Below are 19,948 nucleotides of genomic sequence, written 5' to 3'. Positions count from 1 at the left end.
TTTCTTGAAGGTAAGTAGTTGCTACCAAAAAGATTTCAATAATAAGGAGCGTAAAATCGTACCTAAAATACGGTATGAGGTACAAAACAAAGGGACTAAGGTCAAACATTTACATAACACAAAATATACGACAATATCATGAATGTCATGATCATGAACACGAAACAACGCCATGCGCATGGGTGATGGGGCCAACGGACGAGCATTGAACCTGCATGTGACTGATAATGTTGCATTAATTGCACAACAGACAAACGACATCAAAATATGTTATTAATCTGTCAATAGGATGAGTTCGATAAGCTCGAAGTTGAGGAAATTGTACATGTGGTTACAGCCACGTGTCATGTCATAACATGTGGCAATAAACCACATTAGAGCTCCTGTTTCGAGGTGACTCAAACTTACTATTTTTTTTAATTATTATACCTATTTATATAACGGTTCAAGTGTAGTAAAAATGCGCTTAAGGCTTAAGGTATGAAATTCGTCCATTGTTTGTTCTAAGGTCATGTTTGTATCATGTGACAATATAATGATGTGGTTCATTATACCGATAATAAAGACAAATGTAACGAAGTAGTTTAAATGTTATATGATATATCTTATCAGCAGCACGCTTCTAGCGTGATTGTGGTAACATGATAAGCAGATACCAGCTGCCATGACCGCTAAGATTAATTACATTAATTTTATCTGTGCTGGTAAAGAAAATGTTCAAAAACGTTATCTGAAATTATAATTAAAAACTGAATTGCTGAAAATGAGGAAAAGTAATAATCTGGGTTAAATAATATCACGTTAAATCAGTTAACACTATACTAAGAAATCATAAAATATTAACTGCACTGTTAACACTTTGGTTTATATACTTCCCAGTATTGGAGACAATGGGGTCAAAAGTAGGACATTTAAAAATGGAAATTCCGGGAGCAGGTCATAATAGAAATGCTCTAGAGTATTTTAGTAATGACCTAATAAAAATAACAATAACCATCCAGACATCTTGGTCGCAAAGTTTATACTTAGTTAAGAGTTATCTGCAGAAAACCCCTAATCAGCTTGATGGCAAGGGCTTGGCTACATGAGTTGTAAAAAGCCCATAGTTACAAGATCAGGATGCAATCGTTAACTATGTATCCGCTAAATAACCCACTTGAGTAAAATTAAATTTCCTAACAAAACCAAACGACTCGGGAATTCCAAAGCGAGCGGATAAAACGCACTCACACAAACACGCGGTTTATAACCTTCACCCGCGCTTCTGTGTACGTTCCCCTGCGTCGCCTTTGTTTGTACGAGTTCAGGGGGGAGGGGAAGGCCCTGATAAAATGGACACTCACCGAACACGTTGCGACCTGTAGCACGCCGCTGTATTCAATGGTGAAATGCACACAGACACAAGTATATACTACAATACAGCCCCACACACGGGAGAATTTCGAGGAAACTCTTCCGAAACTGACTCGGCGCCACGCACACAAGCAAACACCGCGCAAAACCCGCGCATGCGTCACGCCGTTAATAAAAGTCAGCGGCACGCCGCGCCCCCCACAATCCACAACTGAACTCTCAACGCAACTGACGCTCGATATTTTAGCGCTCAAAGTTAACTTGTGAAATTATTGTGACATAACTTCAGGATATACTAAAGTGCTGATAACAGAATTGGAGTGATTTATTGAAGTGAATAAAGTGAAGCCGAACATTCCAAACCAGTGGAATAAGGTTATAAAAATTAGTGAAAATCTGAAAAGTGTGAATCTAAAATCCAAAATGTACGAGGATTCTGTGGTACCTGCAAAAATGGAGACTTTCAGCGGAGTCACTGCTAAAAGGTAAATATTTAAGACCCGGCTAATACGAATAACAAACTTTTACCCAAGACTGAATAATTGTTGAGTAATTTATCCCACTTTCTAAATACCATTACGGAAGCCCTTCAAACATTATTGGGTTAACGTTGAGAAAATAAAAATACGAAATCGGTAAGACCTAACCAGCCAACAAGAGTTAAAAAGGATCTAGAAATTTTTTATTCTTGGGACCTTCCAAGTCCTTTTTTAGACCATTAAAACATTTGAAGCAAAGCTGATAATGATGTCTTTCTTTCTTTCCAGCCCAGTGAGCCAGTGCATCAGGTCGATGCTCAGACGAGCAGCGGTGGAGAAGAGGCTTACAATCGGCCTTCTTCCCGCCATCCAGCATCTGTCCAAGAACTGCGAGGGTGCCTTGTTCTGTGTGACCACGGAGGCGACTCCCGGGGACAGTGCTACTCACATGCAGGAGGTGCTGCTGCAGGCCTTCTGTGTCGAAAACGACATTTACGTCATCAAGGTAAGGATCATTTACTATTACTATAGCTCTATGAATATTTGGTTCATAAGAAATAAATTTCGCAATTTTAATTTCTACTTCTAAAATACTTAAGTTATTTTTTTTTTCATTTTCATTTTTAATATTTTTGCATTTACTTCGTTTTTTAGATCAGACATTGAAAGCATTAATTTTGATCAATAAAACTAATTTCCCCTTTTCTTGGTTCCAGGTTGATTCAGAAGTGAAGCTCAAGAAAATTCTCGGGTTTTGCAAAACACCTTTAGACTTCAGCTGCATATTAGTGCACTATCCGTACGCAGACCCCTTTACTGACAGTCAAGAAATTGACTTCTCACTGCTATCAGAGTCGGAGAGAGATTTGATCGACTACTGCGAGTCCAAGTGGGGCACTGCTCAAATGCCGGTCGTCAAGCTGCCGGACAAGTGAAGACTTACAGGAAAAAATATTGGAAAAAGATTATTTCTGACCACAACATTATGTTGGTTTCAGTTTCGCGCCGCTTCGGCGTTTAGCGTCATCTAGTGTTAGCTTGAATTATCTTCGGTCCTTCGAGACCTTGTTTTGTATAGCGAGTAATCTAAGAGCTGTAAAACACTAGAAAACGGTAGAGGAAGTTTCTTTGTATTTACTGGAGATAAATATATTGATGATCGCCATGATGGCTTGTTAAGGAACAATTATACAAGTGTATAATTAGTAATTTGTAATGTTGTCTACAATAACCATGTGATAAGAGAATTTTTATAAGAACTTTTATAGTTTTGTAAATTGGATACGTAATTAACAATTACTAATAAAATCTTTGTCATAGTATTGATTTGTTTTATTGTTGCAATACCTTTTACGTTTACTTAAGATTCATAATATTTATGATTTGAATGCTTCGATCATTGAAATCATAATATGAGCATTTTAAATATTCATGTTGAGAAGATTGTAAATACTTAATAAAATGCTTTAGATTCTTAATGATTCTTCTTGTAAATCCTTACACTGCATGGTAAAATAGAGTGAAGTATCTTTATTTTCATATTGCTTATTTACGCTAACGCATGTAGACAATGAAGCAATAATCATGTTTTATTTAGGTCACGTTGATTTACAAACAGATTAGATCCTGCTAATTTAGAGAATTATCCTAAGCTATTATATTTCATTTTGATCAGAAATCTATAATATAATACAAACCAGCCTATTACGCAGTACTAAGCAGACGCGTCGTAGTAACAACGACCTCCCATGATTGATGTCTAAACAGATCTAATTATATCACAGACGACGTCACTGCACGTAATGAGATTGTATTGGCCCACCGTACCACGCCCACGACTGGAAAGTTTTGGGGAAGGATTTGGGACAATTCCTAAGATGTGTCTATGTGTCCCTAGTCCCGATGGAAAGGTTTTTGTTTGGGTTTAACTAAAATGTTTTGAGGCTTAAATCTTAATATATATATTTCTTGTGTGCGTGTGTATGTGACTGAACTCCTCCTAAACGACTGGACCAATTTTGATGAAATTTTTTGTGTGTGTTCGTGGAGATTCGAGAATGGTTTAGATTTACAGTTTAGTCTACTGGAAAATGTTTTTTCAATTAATTTCTTATTTATAAGGAGTTGTTGATTTTGGAATGTTTTACATTAGATCCGGCGGACGGCGCTATCATCGCATTCAATATTATTCTATTTCAATTTTAGTTTGTCCTGGCAGATGGTGCTACGATTAATTTGAAAAAAAATTTGTTATTCAATTCATGTGCTGATTAAAATATTAAATAAATAACACATAGGCTACAATTTTAACCGACTTTCAAAATGGAGGAGGTGTTATGTTCGTTTTCTTATATTCAACGATTACTCCGCCGTTTGTGAACCGATTTTCAAAATTTTTCTTTTGGTATATAGGGTATCATCCCAATTTGGTATTATATTCAGAAAAGTGGTGATCTGATGAAGGATCCATAAGTAATCGAGGGAACTCCTCAAAACTTATAGGGAAACATATGGTGACTTCGGTTTCGTGAGAAGTATTCTAAGCATATGCTGCCAACAAGTAAGATTTTGCACCGAGATATACCTGGTATACCGTGGTTCGGAGGGTGCTGAGAGAATTCCTGATTCTTTATAGATTTGATTTGAGACTTTACAAGTTTGGGAGTTTCGGCGTTGTTTTAAGAACAGAAAGCATATGCTACTATGCAAATTACATTCTTCATCATCATCATCATCATCATCACTACCATATTATACCATTTCATAGTCTTTTAGATCGAGACTCGAGTTTGTCAAGCGATAATTAAAAAAAATCTATATCTACCTAATATTATAAACCTGAAGAGTATGTTTGCTTGAACGCGTCAATCTCAGAAACTACAGGTCCGATTTAAAAACTTATCTCAGTGTTAGATAGATCATTTATCGAGTAAGACTCATCATTTATCGAGAAGGTTATATTATATTATTACTCTAAGACTAATACGACAGAAGAAACTCAGGAAAATGTGGGAAAAACGGGGGAAATATTTTTTATGGGAAAATGTACCTACGGATTCTGTAAAATTTCTAATTTACGCGGGCGAAGCCGCGCGGGACATCTAGTACCATCTAAAATTGGAAAATTGAAAATAAACGAGTTCTTTTCAAATAGTAATGTACTTAATAATAAAAATATTTGTGTCTTAGGACTTTGGTGGAAAAATTGGAAAGGTTTATGGGATTTTCAACTTTATTTTATTCCAACTCATGATCAACAGTCCCCTCCGCTCGGGAGGCACCCTCCGCTCCTCAAATAATGCGCGTCTCCGTTGCCCACTTCATCGCTCCAGTCTAGTCCATTCTTCCTTCCAGGTCCAGGCTATTTTACTGTGGAACGCCCTACCTCCGGAAATCAGGTTAAGCCCAACCAGAGATACGTTTAAACGTAGAGTCCGGCTGCTCTATCTAAATAAATATCCAGAATCATAAGTATAATACAGTATACGTTACTCAGTGTCTTATTTGGACGTATGTATGAACTTATGTATATGTATAATAATATGTATAATGTATATATTGTATAGTATTGGTTATATATAATATCGCCATAATAGTATTAGTATATTGTAAATAATAAATATATATTGTGTAACTTCATATATATAGAATGCCTAGTATTTGTTATTGTATTTATTAGTATTTATTGTATATATATATTTTCATTATTTATTTCTTGAATGTCTGTTATTTTTTCTAAACAGGAAGCACCTGTGTCTTTTAGTTTTGTCTCTGCTACCACCCAACGGTTGACTGGTAGAAAATGCCCTATGGCATTAAGTCCGCCATTGTACATTGTGCAAAAAGTATAAATAAATAAATAAAACAGTTAAAGAAGTAAGTAGGTAAATAAATAAGATAAGAAACCAAAGCTTTAATTAATAAAAATCAATTCTCAAATTGAAACCAATTATAGTTTTCAAATCTCTTCCAATATTTGATGACGAAGTCGACTCCTCTTTCTCCGATCATGATAGTGGGTACCTGGGTGTTACCACGTGATACGACGGGCATTATGGAGGCGTCTATGACCCTGAGGCCGCGGACACCGTACACCCTGAGCTTATTGTCGACCACCGCCTTGGGGTCAGATCTTGGACCCATCTTACAAGAACCACCGTAGTGGTACACCGCTCTGGTGTACTGGGTCGCTAGGCAATAGAAATACTCATCTGTGCCCCAGACAAACTCCCTACAAGCCGGCAGGGGTTCCTTAACAAAATATGCTCCACTGGACTTAAAGACTCTCGTATTTTCGATGGAAAGTAAAATCCTAACACCCCTCAGCAACGGTACAAAGTCTCGGGGATCGCCCAAATAGTTCGGGATCACCACTGGCGGTCCGTATGGATTGGAAGCATTTAGGAAGACGTATCCTCTACTTTTTGGTACTAAATTGATCGTCCTCGTGTGTATACTGTCGTAGTAGGACGTAGGGAATATCTCCACACCCCCGTAAGCTATGGGCTCGCGTATGTATTCCCTCCAGAAGTTAAGCTGGCCCATTTGGTACTCCAAATCTGGTGTTACGAGATCAGGATTGGACCTGAAAAATCCGATCGTATTGATCGGCCCGCTGCCCGACAGAGGACCGTTTTTGATTTTCATCTGCTTATATTCAAAAATTTCTTCTAGCATTTCTTCCTCTGTGACTAAAGTACTCAAATTTTTTGGTAAAGCTATAACAACGCCGTTAAACGAAACGTGATCCTGTAAATTTTCGCCCACGGCGAGATTGCTTACGACTGGTATGCCTAGACTGCTCAAATGTGCTCTTCGACCTATACCGGACAACATCAGTAATTTAGGGGACATCACAGCACCAGCACTGACGATTACCTCCTTTTTAGCGAACACAGTGAATACTTGACCATTGCGCTTATATTGCACGCCATACGCTCTCCTATGTCTGTTGATGAGGATCTTAAAAACCTCAGAATATGTTTTTATTATCAGGTTCCTTCGTTGGTGTCGTATCGGATGGATGAAAGAAGAATAAGTTGATACTCTCTCTCCGTTTTTCTGTGTGTTTTGAGCTTGCATGACTCCCTCTTGTCTAGGTCCGTTGTAGTCTGTCAGAGGGAGACCTATCTCGTTCAGAGCTTCGGTCGCGAATATCGACGGTAAGTCTATAAACGGGTACCTTGCGACCGGAACCTCTCCGTCTACTCCATGGTAAACCCGATTGAGACCTTCTATATTCAGATTTCTTTCGGACTTCTTGAAAAATGGCAACACCTGCAATACGGATGAAATATGAAATTACATTTGGTAAGTAGTAAGCATAGACTTAGATTAATTACATATTTTTGTAGGCTGTAGCAAGGCTGTAGCCTGTTGATCACCTATATCACCAAGTTATCTATCTTCATCGTTCTGTGCATAAAAACTTTTTATGGTTGATATTTTACTGACTAAATTGTAAAAGCTCGAACTACGTTAAATGGTTAAGACTTAAGATTTTTTTAGTCGTTTATTTACAATTAATAATTTCAGCCGATTGTTTGAGTCTCAAAACGGTTTCGTAGTACGCTTAATTTAATTAAACTAAATTTAATTTTGATGGAAAAATCGGGACGTCTGGCAACGCTGGGCCCACAGTATTACAATAATATGTAGGCAAAGCCGTATTTACACAGCGTTTGTCTTCGTCTGTCATAACTTCATAAGTCATAAGTTCATAACTCATTGCACAATAGACATTATCATTCTGTCTACTCTGGTATAAGGTTATGTAACTGGCTCACTGCATAGATAAAGTACTGATTTATTTAATAACGTAAAAAAGGGAAATAACAATCGAAAATAATACCACCTCTTATAGAAAGACTTTTGGGCAAGCGTTAGCGCGATGTAAGAGACGCACGGCGCTATCTATTATGAATTTGTGGAACTAACTTAATTTGAACAAATTTACGCATTTTCACCCCCTTACAACGCTTTTTTCCAGTAAAAAAGTAGCCTATGTCCTTTCTCAGGCTTTAGACTATCTGTATACAAAATTTCATTACAATCGGTTCGGTAGTTTTGGCGTGAAAGCGAGACAGACAGACAGAGATACTTTCGCATTTATAATATTAGTATAGATAACTGTACCCCTTTTGTGCTGTCACTGGTCACCTATCCATCAGCTAAGTATAGACCATAGATGATACACTAATTAATCTGTGCCATAGATACAGAAGTTGACAAGACCAGTCAGTGTTGACATACCAAAATAATCGGCTTATTTCTCTGCTACCAACACAACGGCTTTATAAGCTACGTACACAAGATTACACTCCATTTCACGCAAATATAAATTAATATAAAATGGAGAACCTTCAATCCTTTTTCAGCCCAAATGAAAATAGAAATGTCGAAACAAACTGATGACATAATGACACGAATTGATGAGAAATTAATTCCTTTTAGACTAGAAATGCAGGAATTAAGGTCAGAAAATGAGAAATTAAAAGAAAAAATATACAATCTTGAAAAACATAAAAGATTGAATAACTTAATTATATATGGAGTAAAAGAAACGGAAAAATCCACTACCAGTCTAATTGAAATAATAAAAAAGAAATTTAAAGAAGACTTTAACATTATTGTTACGGTACGGCATCAGGTGCGCAAGTACATACTCGAACCTTCTAGAAAGGTCCAATGTTTGTTTACGTGTTTTAATTTAGACCTTATGACTGAGTCCATAAGGTCTAAATTAAATTCAACTTACTGCACTTATCGCAAGGACGGCAGTTTTATTGTGGTACATTCCCGAGCCTCCTAGAAATTTCCCACGGTTGTTTACTTGTTTACGTGAATCGGGAAATTTCTGGAATTCGTCTCAAGTCAATTCGATCTTCAAGGCGACATCAAGTGATCAATAGTGAGTGAACCAGTGAAACCTGCGACTTGGCTACGACCTAGGACAGTGATAGTGCTTAGTGATTGGACCTAGTGATTAGTGTTTGGACTTAGTGCTAAGTGTTGTGACCTAGTGTTTAGTGCAGTGTTAATAAAGTCTTCAAGAGAGTCACCAGGTCTTTCTCTCCAAATCCTCGAACCCTAGCACGTAACATTATATTAGAAGACAGGGACGTGAACATGATTTATAGAATTGGGAAAAACAATACAGAGCATAGCAAGGAAAGACCAATCCTCGCATTCGTTAACTTCTGGAAGAAAAACGAGATAATGGTAAATAAAAAGAAATTAAAAAACATATATGTGTCAGACGACCACCCAAAAGAAGTCATCGAGACGAGAAAAAAATTACAGCCAAAATTAGAAGAAAAACGCAAGAAAGGCAATTTTGCATACATTAAGTACGACAAGCTAGTTATCAAATAGGGAAAACCTGACAATATTGGACCCAAAAGGAAAATGTCAACCTCGCCAAATGCAGAAGAAAACTCCAACAAACAACAATCGATAACTAAAAAGCACCGTTTAAATGCATTTGACGTTATGAGGAATAGAATAGAATTCATAGGATATTATCATCAGCCACCGGAAAATATTATACATGAACCCAAAAATAAAATAAATAAAACATTCTCCAACACGATTTGTCGCCAAAGAAAAATATAGACCAAAACACCAAACCAACCCTAAAGATATGCACTTATAATGTTAGATCACTTGCATCTACAGAACGATTTCTCGAGTTAACTAATGCTCTAAAATTCATTAATTGGGACATCCTGGGTCTCGCGGAAGTCCGTAGAACTGGTTGTAATATCGAAGAGTACAGTGACTTTATTTTTAGTTTAGGAGTGGGATTTCTCATAAAGAAAAAATATAAGAACAACATTACAAACTTTACAGGAATCTCTGAAAGGGTAGCCCTTTTACAATTAAAATTTGAATGCTTCACCTTATCTATAATCCAAGTGTATTCGCCTACTGAAAGTTCAACAGAGGAAGAAATAGACAAATTCTACAAGAACATTGAAGATGCTCATACTATGGCTAAAGGAAAGATCATAGTAATGGGAGATTTCAATGCCAAATTAGGCTGCCCAAAAACAGACTACTACCCAGTAATGGGAAAATATGGGTATGGGATGTGCAATGAAAGAGGTGAACGTCTGTTAAGCTTTGCTTATCAACATAAATTGTCAATAATGAACTCCTTCTTTAAAAAGAAGGAGAGTCGCAGATGGACATGGTTATCACCCGATTAAAATACTTAGAATGAAATAGATAATATCTATATATTAATACGTGAGAGAAAAACTTTGTAACCCTTTTTACGAAAAATGGGGAAACGTAGGTGCATGAAATTTCGCACAGTTATATGGTTTATATGGTGAAGGAGTGCATCGAGCTAATATTATTTTTAAATTATGCTTTTATCATATATATTTTTAACAAATAAAACGTTACACACTCTACGACACTACTACCAGAGTAGACAGAATGATATGTCTATTGTGCTACTACTAGGAAAATGACAGATTTTTGAGTCACAAGCCTATATATGCGCCCCATACGAATTATACTCTTTTATTTATGGTTGAAGTCTGTTGACAACAAGTTGACAAATTGAAAATGGATTATTGTTTTTTTTTTTTATTTAATTAACGGCCAGTCTGAGCAGCTGAGTCCAAGAGACAAGAATTGAAAAAAACTATGATGAAGTCAATATTTTTCAAAATATAGGTAGTCCTAATGTCGTTGCAAGTAAGGTCGAATTTCGACCATTGGGCGATCTCTAGTAATGATAAATAACCATAAACTTATAACTAATATTGAGGTAATTAACAAATTCAAATTTCCTTCTAACCATAGATTAAGGAGAGCAACACTACTTTTAGGTCGTCAAATAAAGAGCAGAAAATCCTTTAGAGCACCATCTCATGTCCCAAAGACAGAAACAGAAATCAAAAGCTACATTAATAACCTACAAGCACATATAGAAAATATAGAAACAGATAGAATTGAGATTCAAACATATTATAATATTCTAGAAAAAGGAATAACCGAGAGCTTAAAATGCAAAAATAAAGAACATCCTCACCAACATAATATTCTTACTAAAGAAACTGTCCAACTTATAGAAAGACGCACGGAACTACTACTGACAAAAAATAAAACAAAGGAAATGAAAACAGAACTTAGTAAACTATACAAAGAGACTAATAGATCAATCCAAAAAGACTATAACAAGCACAGACATGAGACTATTTCAAGAAACATAAACAATTTTAGAAGCGCAAAAAGAGCCTATAAAGAATTAACTACGCACAAATCATGGATACAAAAACTCGAACATAATTCACAGGAAACAAAATCAAGAAAAGATGTAATAAATAATGCAACAAAATTCTACAAAAATCTTTACAAGAAACATAATAACACTGACACTATATATTTTGAAACAACTCACACAAATACAACCGACATAATTAGACCAATTGACAACTCAGAGGTTAACGAACGTATAAAAAAGTTAAAAACTGAGAAGAGTCCTGGACCAGACGGAATATGTAACGAAGCCCTCAAAATAGGAGCACCTATCTTAACCTACCATTTTACATAATTGTTTATTAAGATACTAGACGAGGAAAAAGTTCCAAAAGAATGGTGTACATCAGACATTATTCTGCTCTTCAAAAAAGGACGCCCCTTGGATATAGGAAATTATAGACCTATAAGCCTGCTAGCAAGTACATACAAATTATTTTCATCCATTATTCTAAAGAGGATAGCTGACGAAATAGACAAAGAACAACCTAAAGAACAAGCGGGTTTCAGATCAGTTTTTAGCACAATGGACCACATACAGACATTAGAACAAATAATAGAAAAATACAGAGAACACAATAGACCCCTGTATGTGGCCTTCATTGACTACAGTAAAGCTTTCGACACTATTAGTCACAGCTCAATCTGGAACGCACTGCAAGAATCAAATATCCATTATAAATACATTAACATCTTAAAATATATTTATACACACAGTATAAGCAGAGTAAAATTAGAAACAAGAGGTGACGAAATAAATATAGAACGAGGAGTTAGGCAGGGTGATCCCCTATCCCCAAAACTGTTGATACCAGTACTTGAAAATATTTTTAAAAAACTAGACTAGAAAAATAAAGGAGTACATATAAATGGACGATACTTAAACCATCTCATGTTTGCTGACGATATTGTCATAATAGCTGAAACTGCAAAAGATTTAGAGGATATGATGAGATCACTCGACTACGAAAGCTCTAAAATTGGCCTAGAAATTAACGCGAACAAAACTAAAATTTTAACTAATTATCGTGACCGCCCAATTGTGATCAAAAATAACAATATAGAATACGTTAATGACTACATCTATTTGGGGAAGCAAATTTCATTTAAAACATCGAGTAACGAAGAAGAAGTAACAAGAAGAATTAACACAACTTGGAGAAAATTCTGGGCATTAAAAGAAACCCTAAAAGGGAAGTACAGCTTACACATGAAAAAGACGATATACGATACATGTTTGTTACCCTGTTTGCTGTATGGTTGCCAAACTTGGGTATTTACGAGCAAAGTCAAACAAAAAATTAAATGCAGCCAATCATCAATGGAAAGAAGCATGTTGAAAATTAGAAATATACAAAAAAGTGAAAGTATTCGTCAAAAAACTAAACTCACCGATGCTCTAAAGCACGCACTTCTACTAAAATTGCGATGGGCTGGACATATCTCACGTTATACAGACAAGCGGTCGACTATCGAAGCTACAAGATGGAAAGGACCAGAGGGGAAAAGGAATTTTGGTAGACAAATAAAACTGTAGTCTGATGAGATAACATGCATAGCAGGAAAGGACTGGATAAAGACAGGCAAGGACAGGGAGTTGTGGAAGAAGATGGAGGAGGCCTTTACCCAAACTGGGGTCCATATTAAATAGTAATCTATACTTACACTAATTATAACTAATAATATTAGAAAAATAAATACTAACACTAATGTAGAACATTTAAACACTGTAAAAATATGGAATAAAAGGGCTTTTTATTATATTATTATTTATTATTAACTACACGTCACATGCTTTTTACGGTTAGTCTCGCACAACACCAAAAATGTTCCCAAACGGTACCCAACGCTCGCGGCATTTTTAAAAACTAATATACTAATTAATATCAAAACAAAAACACCGGTATCAAAATATATCAATGGCAACAGATGCGACCTTGCCGTTGCGAATATCGTGTGACGTGTGCACGCCGCGCTGCCAAGACTCTCTATTTACTAACGGCCGTTCCCAATATTTGATCTATCTCTGGTTTTGCCCTACTAGAGATAGGAATAGCTCACATTAGACATTAGATACATATATTTTAAGTCAATTGTGAGCTATTTCTATCTCTAGTAGGGCAAAACCAGAGATAGATCAAATATTGGGAACGGCCGTAAAACGATTGTAGAACGTTTAAAACTTTTAATGACATTTATTTCAAAACGTTTTATTTACTTATTTTTTCATGGACCTACCAAACATGGACTAACTAAACGAGTTTTAGGTTTAGGGCAACTTATGTAATTACTAATTATTCAACAAACTTACATCTTCATAGCTCCACCCAGAATTCCCCAGCCTGGCCCAATTGTCAAAGTCTTCCCTGTTGCCGCGAATATACACCAATCCATTAATAACGGTCGAGCCACCTAGCGATTTACCCCTGAAATAGAAACAAATACATATAAGTATAAAATTCTAATAATTATTATAAAGTGGTTGAAAAAATTACTTTCCTAGTTACTAAAACAGTTACTATTTAGTAGAGCGCTGTAGCCTGTAAGTTTTCCAACGAAAAAAAAAAGAAAAGCCAACATCACACGGTATTCCCCATTCCAAGTACTAACCGCGCCCGACGTTGCTTAACTTCGGTGATCGGACGAGAACCGCGGGTGTATTCAACGTGGTATCATGTGGTATGGTCGTATGGATAATGGACGTTGGCGATTGGCGATTGCTCGACTAAAAATCTTTGTCTTGTTCAAGGTAGGTACCTATTGTGTTGTGTGTCACTAAATAATTACAGCTCGACAAGGCTTTAAATGAACGTGGCGAGAAAAGGAACTAACGCTATTATCGTACAAAAAAAGTCATTTTTGACAGTTCTCCTTTACCAGCAGCGCCTCGTCCACGTTCATTTAAAGCCTTGGAGCACTTTATAATAATATTTAAACGAAGAATTTGACTCAACTCATTTAATTAAAGTTAATCATCTCTGTGGTCGTATAAAGTTGGTCTAGACTCTAGAATCGTTACGAATTACGATTTACAAAATATCTGCTCACACAGGCCACTTGCACTGTCCTCCCGGGAGGGCCAGGCAGCTCCTCCCGTTGGGCTGCGTGCGGAAGTTCCAGTCGATGTTGGAGCCTATGAGAGGGGGAGGTAGACCTGGAGCTAGAGTCACTTCAGGCTGTTCGCCGCCGGCTTCCAGCAGAAGTACCTGAAAAATACATTATCGTTCACTGCTTGAGCAAACAATTATTATTGGTTGTAAGTTGTAACCTTTAACTTGTAAGTTGTAACTTTATTAATTATTACTCACCTTCCAGTTAGGGTTAGCGGACAATCTATTGGCGACGACGCAACCGGCTGCACCTGCCCCCACCACTATGAAGTCAAACTCCGCGTCCAGCCCCGGGTCATCGTGACCCCGGTCTATGTGAGCCTGGTCAATGTGACCCCGGTTTATGTGACCCCGGTCTACAGGACCCCCGTACAGCTGCACCAGCAGGTTAAGGTAGACGAAGCCGAAAGGCGAGCACGCGGTGAGGTGCGAGTCGGCCGGACACGCGCTCGACAGGTTAAGCGGCTGCCAGACCATGATTGTTCCTTCCTTCGAGAAATACCATTATTAGTTTAATACCCATTAAGTATCTGATACACGGTTGTCAACGGAGGTTGTCAGCACGCAAAATCCATTCAACACTGTGGTTTACAACACGTTAACAACATAGCTGGCAAGTGGCAACGCGCAAATCCGTTTTTGCTGTTGACAAGTGACAACCGCCGTTGTCAACGTATCAGAATTACATATTCAGATACTTAGCCCCAATTTCACGAACGTATGTTAGTGTTAACAGCTTGTTAAAATGTCATGTCTTCTCTTTCATTCATAAGGAAAATGAAAGAGGTAACGTGATACTAATTCGAGCGTTAACTTTAACAGTCGTTGGTGAAATTGGGGCTTAGAGTGCCGAGTGTTTTGCTTTTGTGTCACTACTGACTTCACACACGAAACAGCGCCTCTAGTGACATACAATATAGCTAACAGCTGCACAAATCGCCGATATACATATTGTTACGTGCTAGGGTTCGAGGATTTGGAGAGAAAGACCTGGTGACTCTCTTGAAGACTTTATTAACACTGCACTAAACACTAGGTCACAACACTTAGCACTAAGTCCAAACACTAATCACTAGGTCCAATCACTAAGCACTGTCCTAGGTCGTAGCCAAGTCGCAGGTTTCACTGGTTCACTCACTATTGATCACTTGTTGTCGCCTCGAAGATCGCTCAGATCGAACTGACTTGCCGGGCCTGCCTGCGGCTCTTTTTATATGGCGAGACGAATTCCAGAAATTTCCCGATTCACGTAAACAAGTAAACAACCATGGGAACTGTCTAGGAGGCTCGGGCATGTACCACAATAAAACTGCCGTCCTTACGATAAGTGCAGTAAGTTGAATTTAATTTAGACCTTATGGACTCAGTCATAAGGTCTAAATTAAAACACGTAAACACGCTAACAAATAAACGGTAAACACGTAAACAAACATTGGACCTTTCTAGAAGGTTCGAGTATGTACTTGCGCACCTGATGCCATCTAGTATTGAGTAGGGGATTTATGTTGCCTGTGCTCCCTCGGTAAGCTTCGCTGGTTTGTCGCTAGATAGACCACGTGTCCGTATACCATGTACCGTAACAATATTATCCTTCTCTCACGCTGAAATCTTGACACTCTATAGTCTATGAAATTGAATTTGCAGATGGCTGACCTACGTTATTTGGTGGGGTTGACTCTAGCCCAGCTATACTCAACCTGCGGCTCGCGGGGATTTCATCAGTGGCCCGCGTAGATTTGCCAGATGGTCGGGAATCGCCTGGATTCTCCCGACATTTCATGAGATTTCTAAATTCCCGACAAATACATATATACGCAGGGCTGTAGCTAGAGTCAAATTTGAGGTAGGGCAGCGTCGGTTACAGGTAGGGCGGAAGCAAAAAAAATCGGTCAAGTGCGAGTCGGATTCGTGCACGAAGGGTTTCGTACCGTTATAGATAAAAAATAGGCCAAAATTGTGTTTTTTGTAATTGAGCCCCCTTTAAATATAAATGTTATTTTAATTGTATTATTAATTAATTAAGTGATTTCGCAAAAATGTCCAGTGCCTACTGTTGCCATTAATATCAATATGCAGCAAAAAAGGCCAAAAAACACGAATCCTTAAATATTGATTTTATTTTGTTTTTAGTATTTGTTGTTTTGATTTATCTCTAGGTCAATGATGTATTCAATTCATTCAATAGTTATTCTTAGATACTTAAAAAAATTCTGTGACAAAGCATGAGCACTATATCTAAGAACTACATATTATTAAATCCTCAATTACGAAGAACAAGCGAACAATATGGTTAAATTTCTGGATGTTAGCGATCCACGTGTGAGTGAGAGTAAGGAAATAATAATTAATTGTTGGGTTGGGTGATACGAGTCAATAGATACGACTAAAAATATATTTAGATTATTATTGTTTCTGCAAACTTATTAAAATAATAATTAATAATAAAATAACATAAAATATTTAAAACAGCTGAATTCTACGATTCGCCATATTATTAAAAATGCGAAGAACTTCGTTCAGATCAACTTTTTTTGTTCTTTTTTTTTCAAAGGCCAGAAATACCATACCAGCCATTCTTTCGTGACCCATTGACAGTCTTTGAGGCCTATTAATTGCAGTTAAAGTTGAAAACGTGGACTCGCACACTGCAGCACTACATCTTTTTTTTTCATTAAGATTATAATTAAATGGACGCATCGCTTCATGTAATCGTGATTCAAATGCCATCTATACACAGAACAAAGAATTATCGACGACTTCTGTGGCCCAATGGTTGGGCGTGTGGTAGCTTAATCCGGGGGACGCGGGTTCGAATCCTGCCAACGGAACAAAAAGTTTTTAAAGGTATAATAAAAATCTTAACTATATAATGTATAGTTTATATAAGAATAAAGTATATTTCTGTTGTCTAATACCTGTAATGCAAGTCCTTTAGGTCTTCCTTTTTAGGGTTCCGTACCCAAAGGGTAAAAACGGGACCCTATTACTGAGACTTCGATGTCTGTCCGTCTGTCCGTCTGTTTCCAGGCTGTAACTCAAGAACGGTAATAGCTAGAGAAATGAAATTTTCACAGATTATGTATTTCTGTTGCCGCTATAACAACAAATACTAAAAACAAAATAAATTAAATATTTAAGGAGGGCTCCCATACAACAAACGTGATTTTTCTAACATTTTTTGCTTAACTATCAATGATGACAACAGGTAGGCACTTGAAATTTTCAGAAAGGCCTTAATAATATATGTAATTTAATAAATAATAATAAAAGTTAAAAAAAAAAATTAAGGGTTAGGTAGGTAGGTAGGTCCCATTCTATTTTTGCTCTGTAACGGTACGTGCGCGGTATAACCCTTCGTGCGCGGGTCCGACTCGCACTTGGCCGATTATTGGTATTTTTAAGGTAGGGCATTGCCCCACTATGCCCCCCCCTAGCTACGGCCCTGTATATACGTAATACGTATCTTAACCTAATATATTCTATATATATATATATATATATATATATGTGTACATACATATATATATATACATGTGTTATAGCGCAGTCAACAGCGAACGTGCGGCATGCCCGCGACGCATGCCCTCTGACCGTATCCAAAAAACAAAAACCGGCCAAGTACGAGTTGGACTCGCCCATGAAGTGTTCCGCAGCAGCAATAAGGATTAAATGTGTATGACGTATAAAAAAAACTACCTGCTAGATTTCATTCAAACCCATTTTCGTTGGTAGTTTTAATAGTAATGTAAGTACATCATATATTTTTTGTAGACTAATCATGCCCTTACTTTAGAAATTAGAGGGGGGCACACATTTTACCACTTTGGAAGAGTCTCTCTCGCAAACTATTCAGGTTAGAAAAAATTGATATTAGAAACCTCAATATGATTTTTGAAGACCTATCCATAGATTCCCCGCACGTATAGGTTATATGAAAAAAACATTTTGTTTCAATTGTACCTATGGGGAACCCTAACATTTTTAATAATTTTACCATTATTGTATCAAAATCTTAATGCGGTTTACACACTACATCTACTTACCAATTTTCAATAGTATAGCTCTTATAGTTTCGGAGAAAAGTGGCTGTGGCATTCGGACGGACAGACAGACAGACATGACGAATCTATAAGGGTTCCGTTTTTTGCCATTTGGCTACGGAACCCTAAAAATTAAGAGGGGCTCCCATCCCATACAAAAGCACAATTTTTGGTATATGTTTTCTCTATAACAGTACAGAACCCTTCGTGCGCGAGTCCGACTCTCACTTGGCCGATTTTTTTAGTTTAATGAAATTATTTATCATACACATTCCAAAATTTTGCAAATTTTAGTACTTCGCATTTTATTTAGAAATGAACATTGCTTACCGACGAATCCAGCTGCCTAGCTGGTCTACGCTTGAAGCCTTCGGTTACGTACTAAGTACTAACTATTTAGTAATCTGTTCCTTCGTTATTATAACTCAAGTAAAATTAGTCTAAGTATCATCATCCGTTTCAGCTGGAAGGTTAAATAGTTTAAATTGCTGTTTGTTTACAAGTATTCTACTGTACAATTTTATTAGGGAAATAATAACAATAACTGTCTTATCTATTTTATTTTATTCCGCAACTTTCCTTTACCCATCTCTCTACTCTCATAACTTCACGAGTTATGAGTTCTAGGCATTTTTAATCCTTTAAATCTGGATTATTATTATAATCCAAATAACACTTTTTATACGTGGGAGAGCCATGCTTCGGCACGAATGGGCCGGCTCGACCGGAGAAATACCACGTTCTCACTGAAAACCGGCGTGAAACAGCGCTTGCGCTGTGTTTCGCCGAGTGCGTGAGTTTACCGGAGGCCCAATTCACTTCCCTATCCTCCCCTATTCCCTTCCCTTCTCATACCTATCCTCCCCTATTACCCTATTCCCTCTTAAAAGGCCGGCAACGCACCTGCAGCTCTTCTGATGCTGCGTGTGTCCATGGGCGTCGGAAGTTGCTTTCCATCAGGTGACCCGTTTGCTCGTTTGCCCCCTTATTTCATAAAAAAAAAAACCACTTTAGTCACGACTTATTGCTTGGCAAAAATTGGGAACGTCACATTCCCAAATCGCTGGCTATCACATTTTTTCACAAATATCAGCGATATTTAGGTACCATTTTAATAGTTGGGGAGGGGAAGAGGGGATTTTGGGATAAGTTCGAGCGTGTCAGATTAAGTTTGTATGTCATCGGATCTGTCAGATTTAGATAGGGGATGTTTAGTATACCCCAAATAAGCTTCCGTATAAAATAATAAATACTAGTTAAAGAATTACTTGGATACGTTAATTAGTTTCCGATTTATAAGCAAAACAAGTTGAAACTATACGACGCGTGCACCCTGTTACGGTGTGACGTCATATCACAATTGCACCGTGCGGGCCCCATACAATAAACGTGATTTTTTGGCTTTTTTTGCTCTTTATCAATAACGGCAACAGGTAGGTACTTGGAACTTTCACCAAGGCCCTGATTATATGTGTACTTTAATAATTAATAATAATATTAAAATAAAATAAAAATTTAAGGGGGCTCCCATACAAAAATCACAAGTGCTGGTCTATTTTTGCTATCTAGCGGTACGGAACTCTGCGTGCGCGAGTCCGACTCACACTTGGCCGCATCATCACTTCCCTCACACGCATCATCGTATTTTGAATTTTTGAACCTATTTAGCACTTTTTCATAGTCTTTTAGGTTG

The 19,948-nt window shown here is 37.3% G+C and overlaps 3 protein-coding genes across 3 annotated transcripts in view; 1 reads left to right on the top strand and 2 right to left on the bottom strand.

Moving 5' to 3' along the window:
- LOC121727551 (electron transfer flavoprotein beta subunit lysine methyltransferase-like) overlaps positions 1 to 1,525 on the bottom strand; it is a 36,273-nt gene extending 34,748 nt beyond the window's left edge. Inside the window, exon 1 of the mRNA XM_042115432.1 lies at positions 1,344 to 1,525. The gene's annotated coding sequence lies outside the window, so the exon portion shown is untranslated. The remainder of the gene's footprint in view (positions 1 to 1,343) is intronic.
- Positions 1,526 to 1,540: 15 nt separating this feature from the next.
- Positions 1,541 to 2,795, top strand: LOC121727553 (growth arrest and DNA damage-inducible protein GADD45 alpha). The gene is made up of 3 exons (XM_042115435.1): positions 1,541 to 1,838; positions 2,121 to 2,337; positions 2,549 to 2,795. Exons 1-3 carry the CDS (start codon positions 1,777 to 1,779, stop codon positions 2,765 to 2,767), a joined length of 498 nt encoding a protein of 165 aa, XP_041971369.1. The 5' UTR covers positions 1,541 to 1,776; the 3' UTR covers positions 2,768 to 2,795.
- A 2,964-nt stretch (positions 2,796 to 5,759) lies between these two features.
- LOC121728045 (glucose dehydrogenase [FAD, quinone]-like) lies at positions 5,760 to 18,728 on the bottom strand. The gene is made up of 5 exons (XM_042116141.1): positions 18,586 to 18,728; positions 14,414 to 14,704; positions 14,154 to 14,311; positions 13,417 to 13,531; positions 5,760 to 7,109 (listed from the first exon to the last, which is right to left on the bottom strand). Exons 2-5 carry the CDS (start codon positions 14,690 to 14,692, stop codon positions 5,760 to 5,762), a joined length of 1,902 nt encoding a protein of 633 aa, XP_041972075.1. The 5' UTR covers positions 14,693 to 14,704; positions 18,586 to 18,728.
- Positions 18,729 to 19,948: the final 1,220 nt, after the last annotated feature.

The sequence above is a fragment of the Aricia agestis genome, chromosome 6, assembly GCF_905147365.1.
Source record: "Aricia agestis chromosome 6, ilAriAges1.1, whole genome shotgun sequence".
NCBI lineage: Eukaryota > Metazoa > Arthropoda > Insecta > Lepidoptera > Lycaenidae > Aricia > Aricia agestis.
This window is presented reverse-complemented; position numbering and strand designations above follow the sequence as displayed.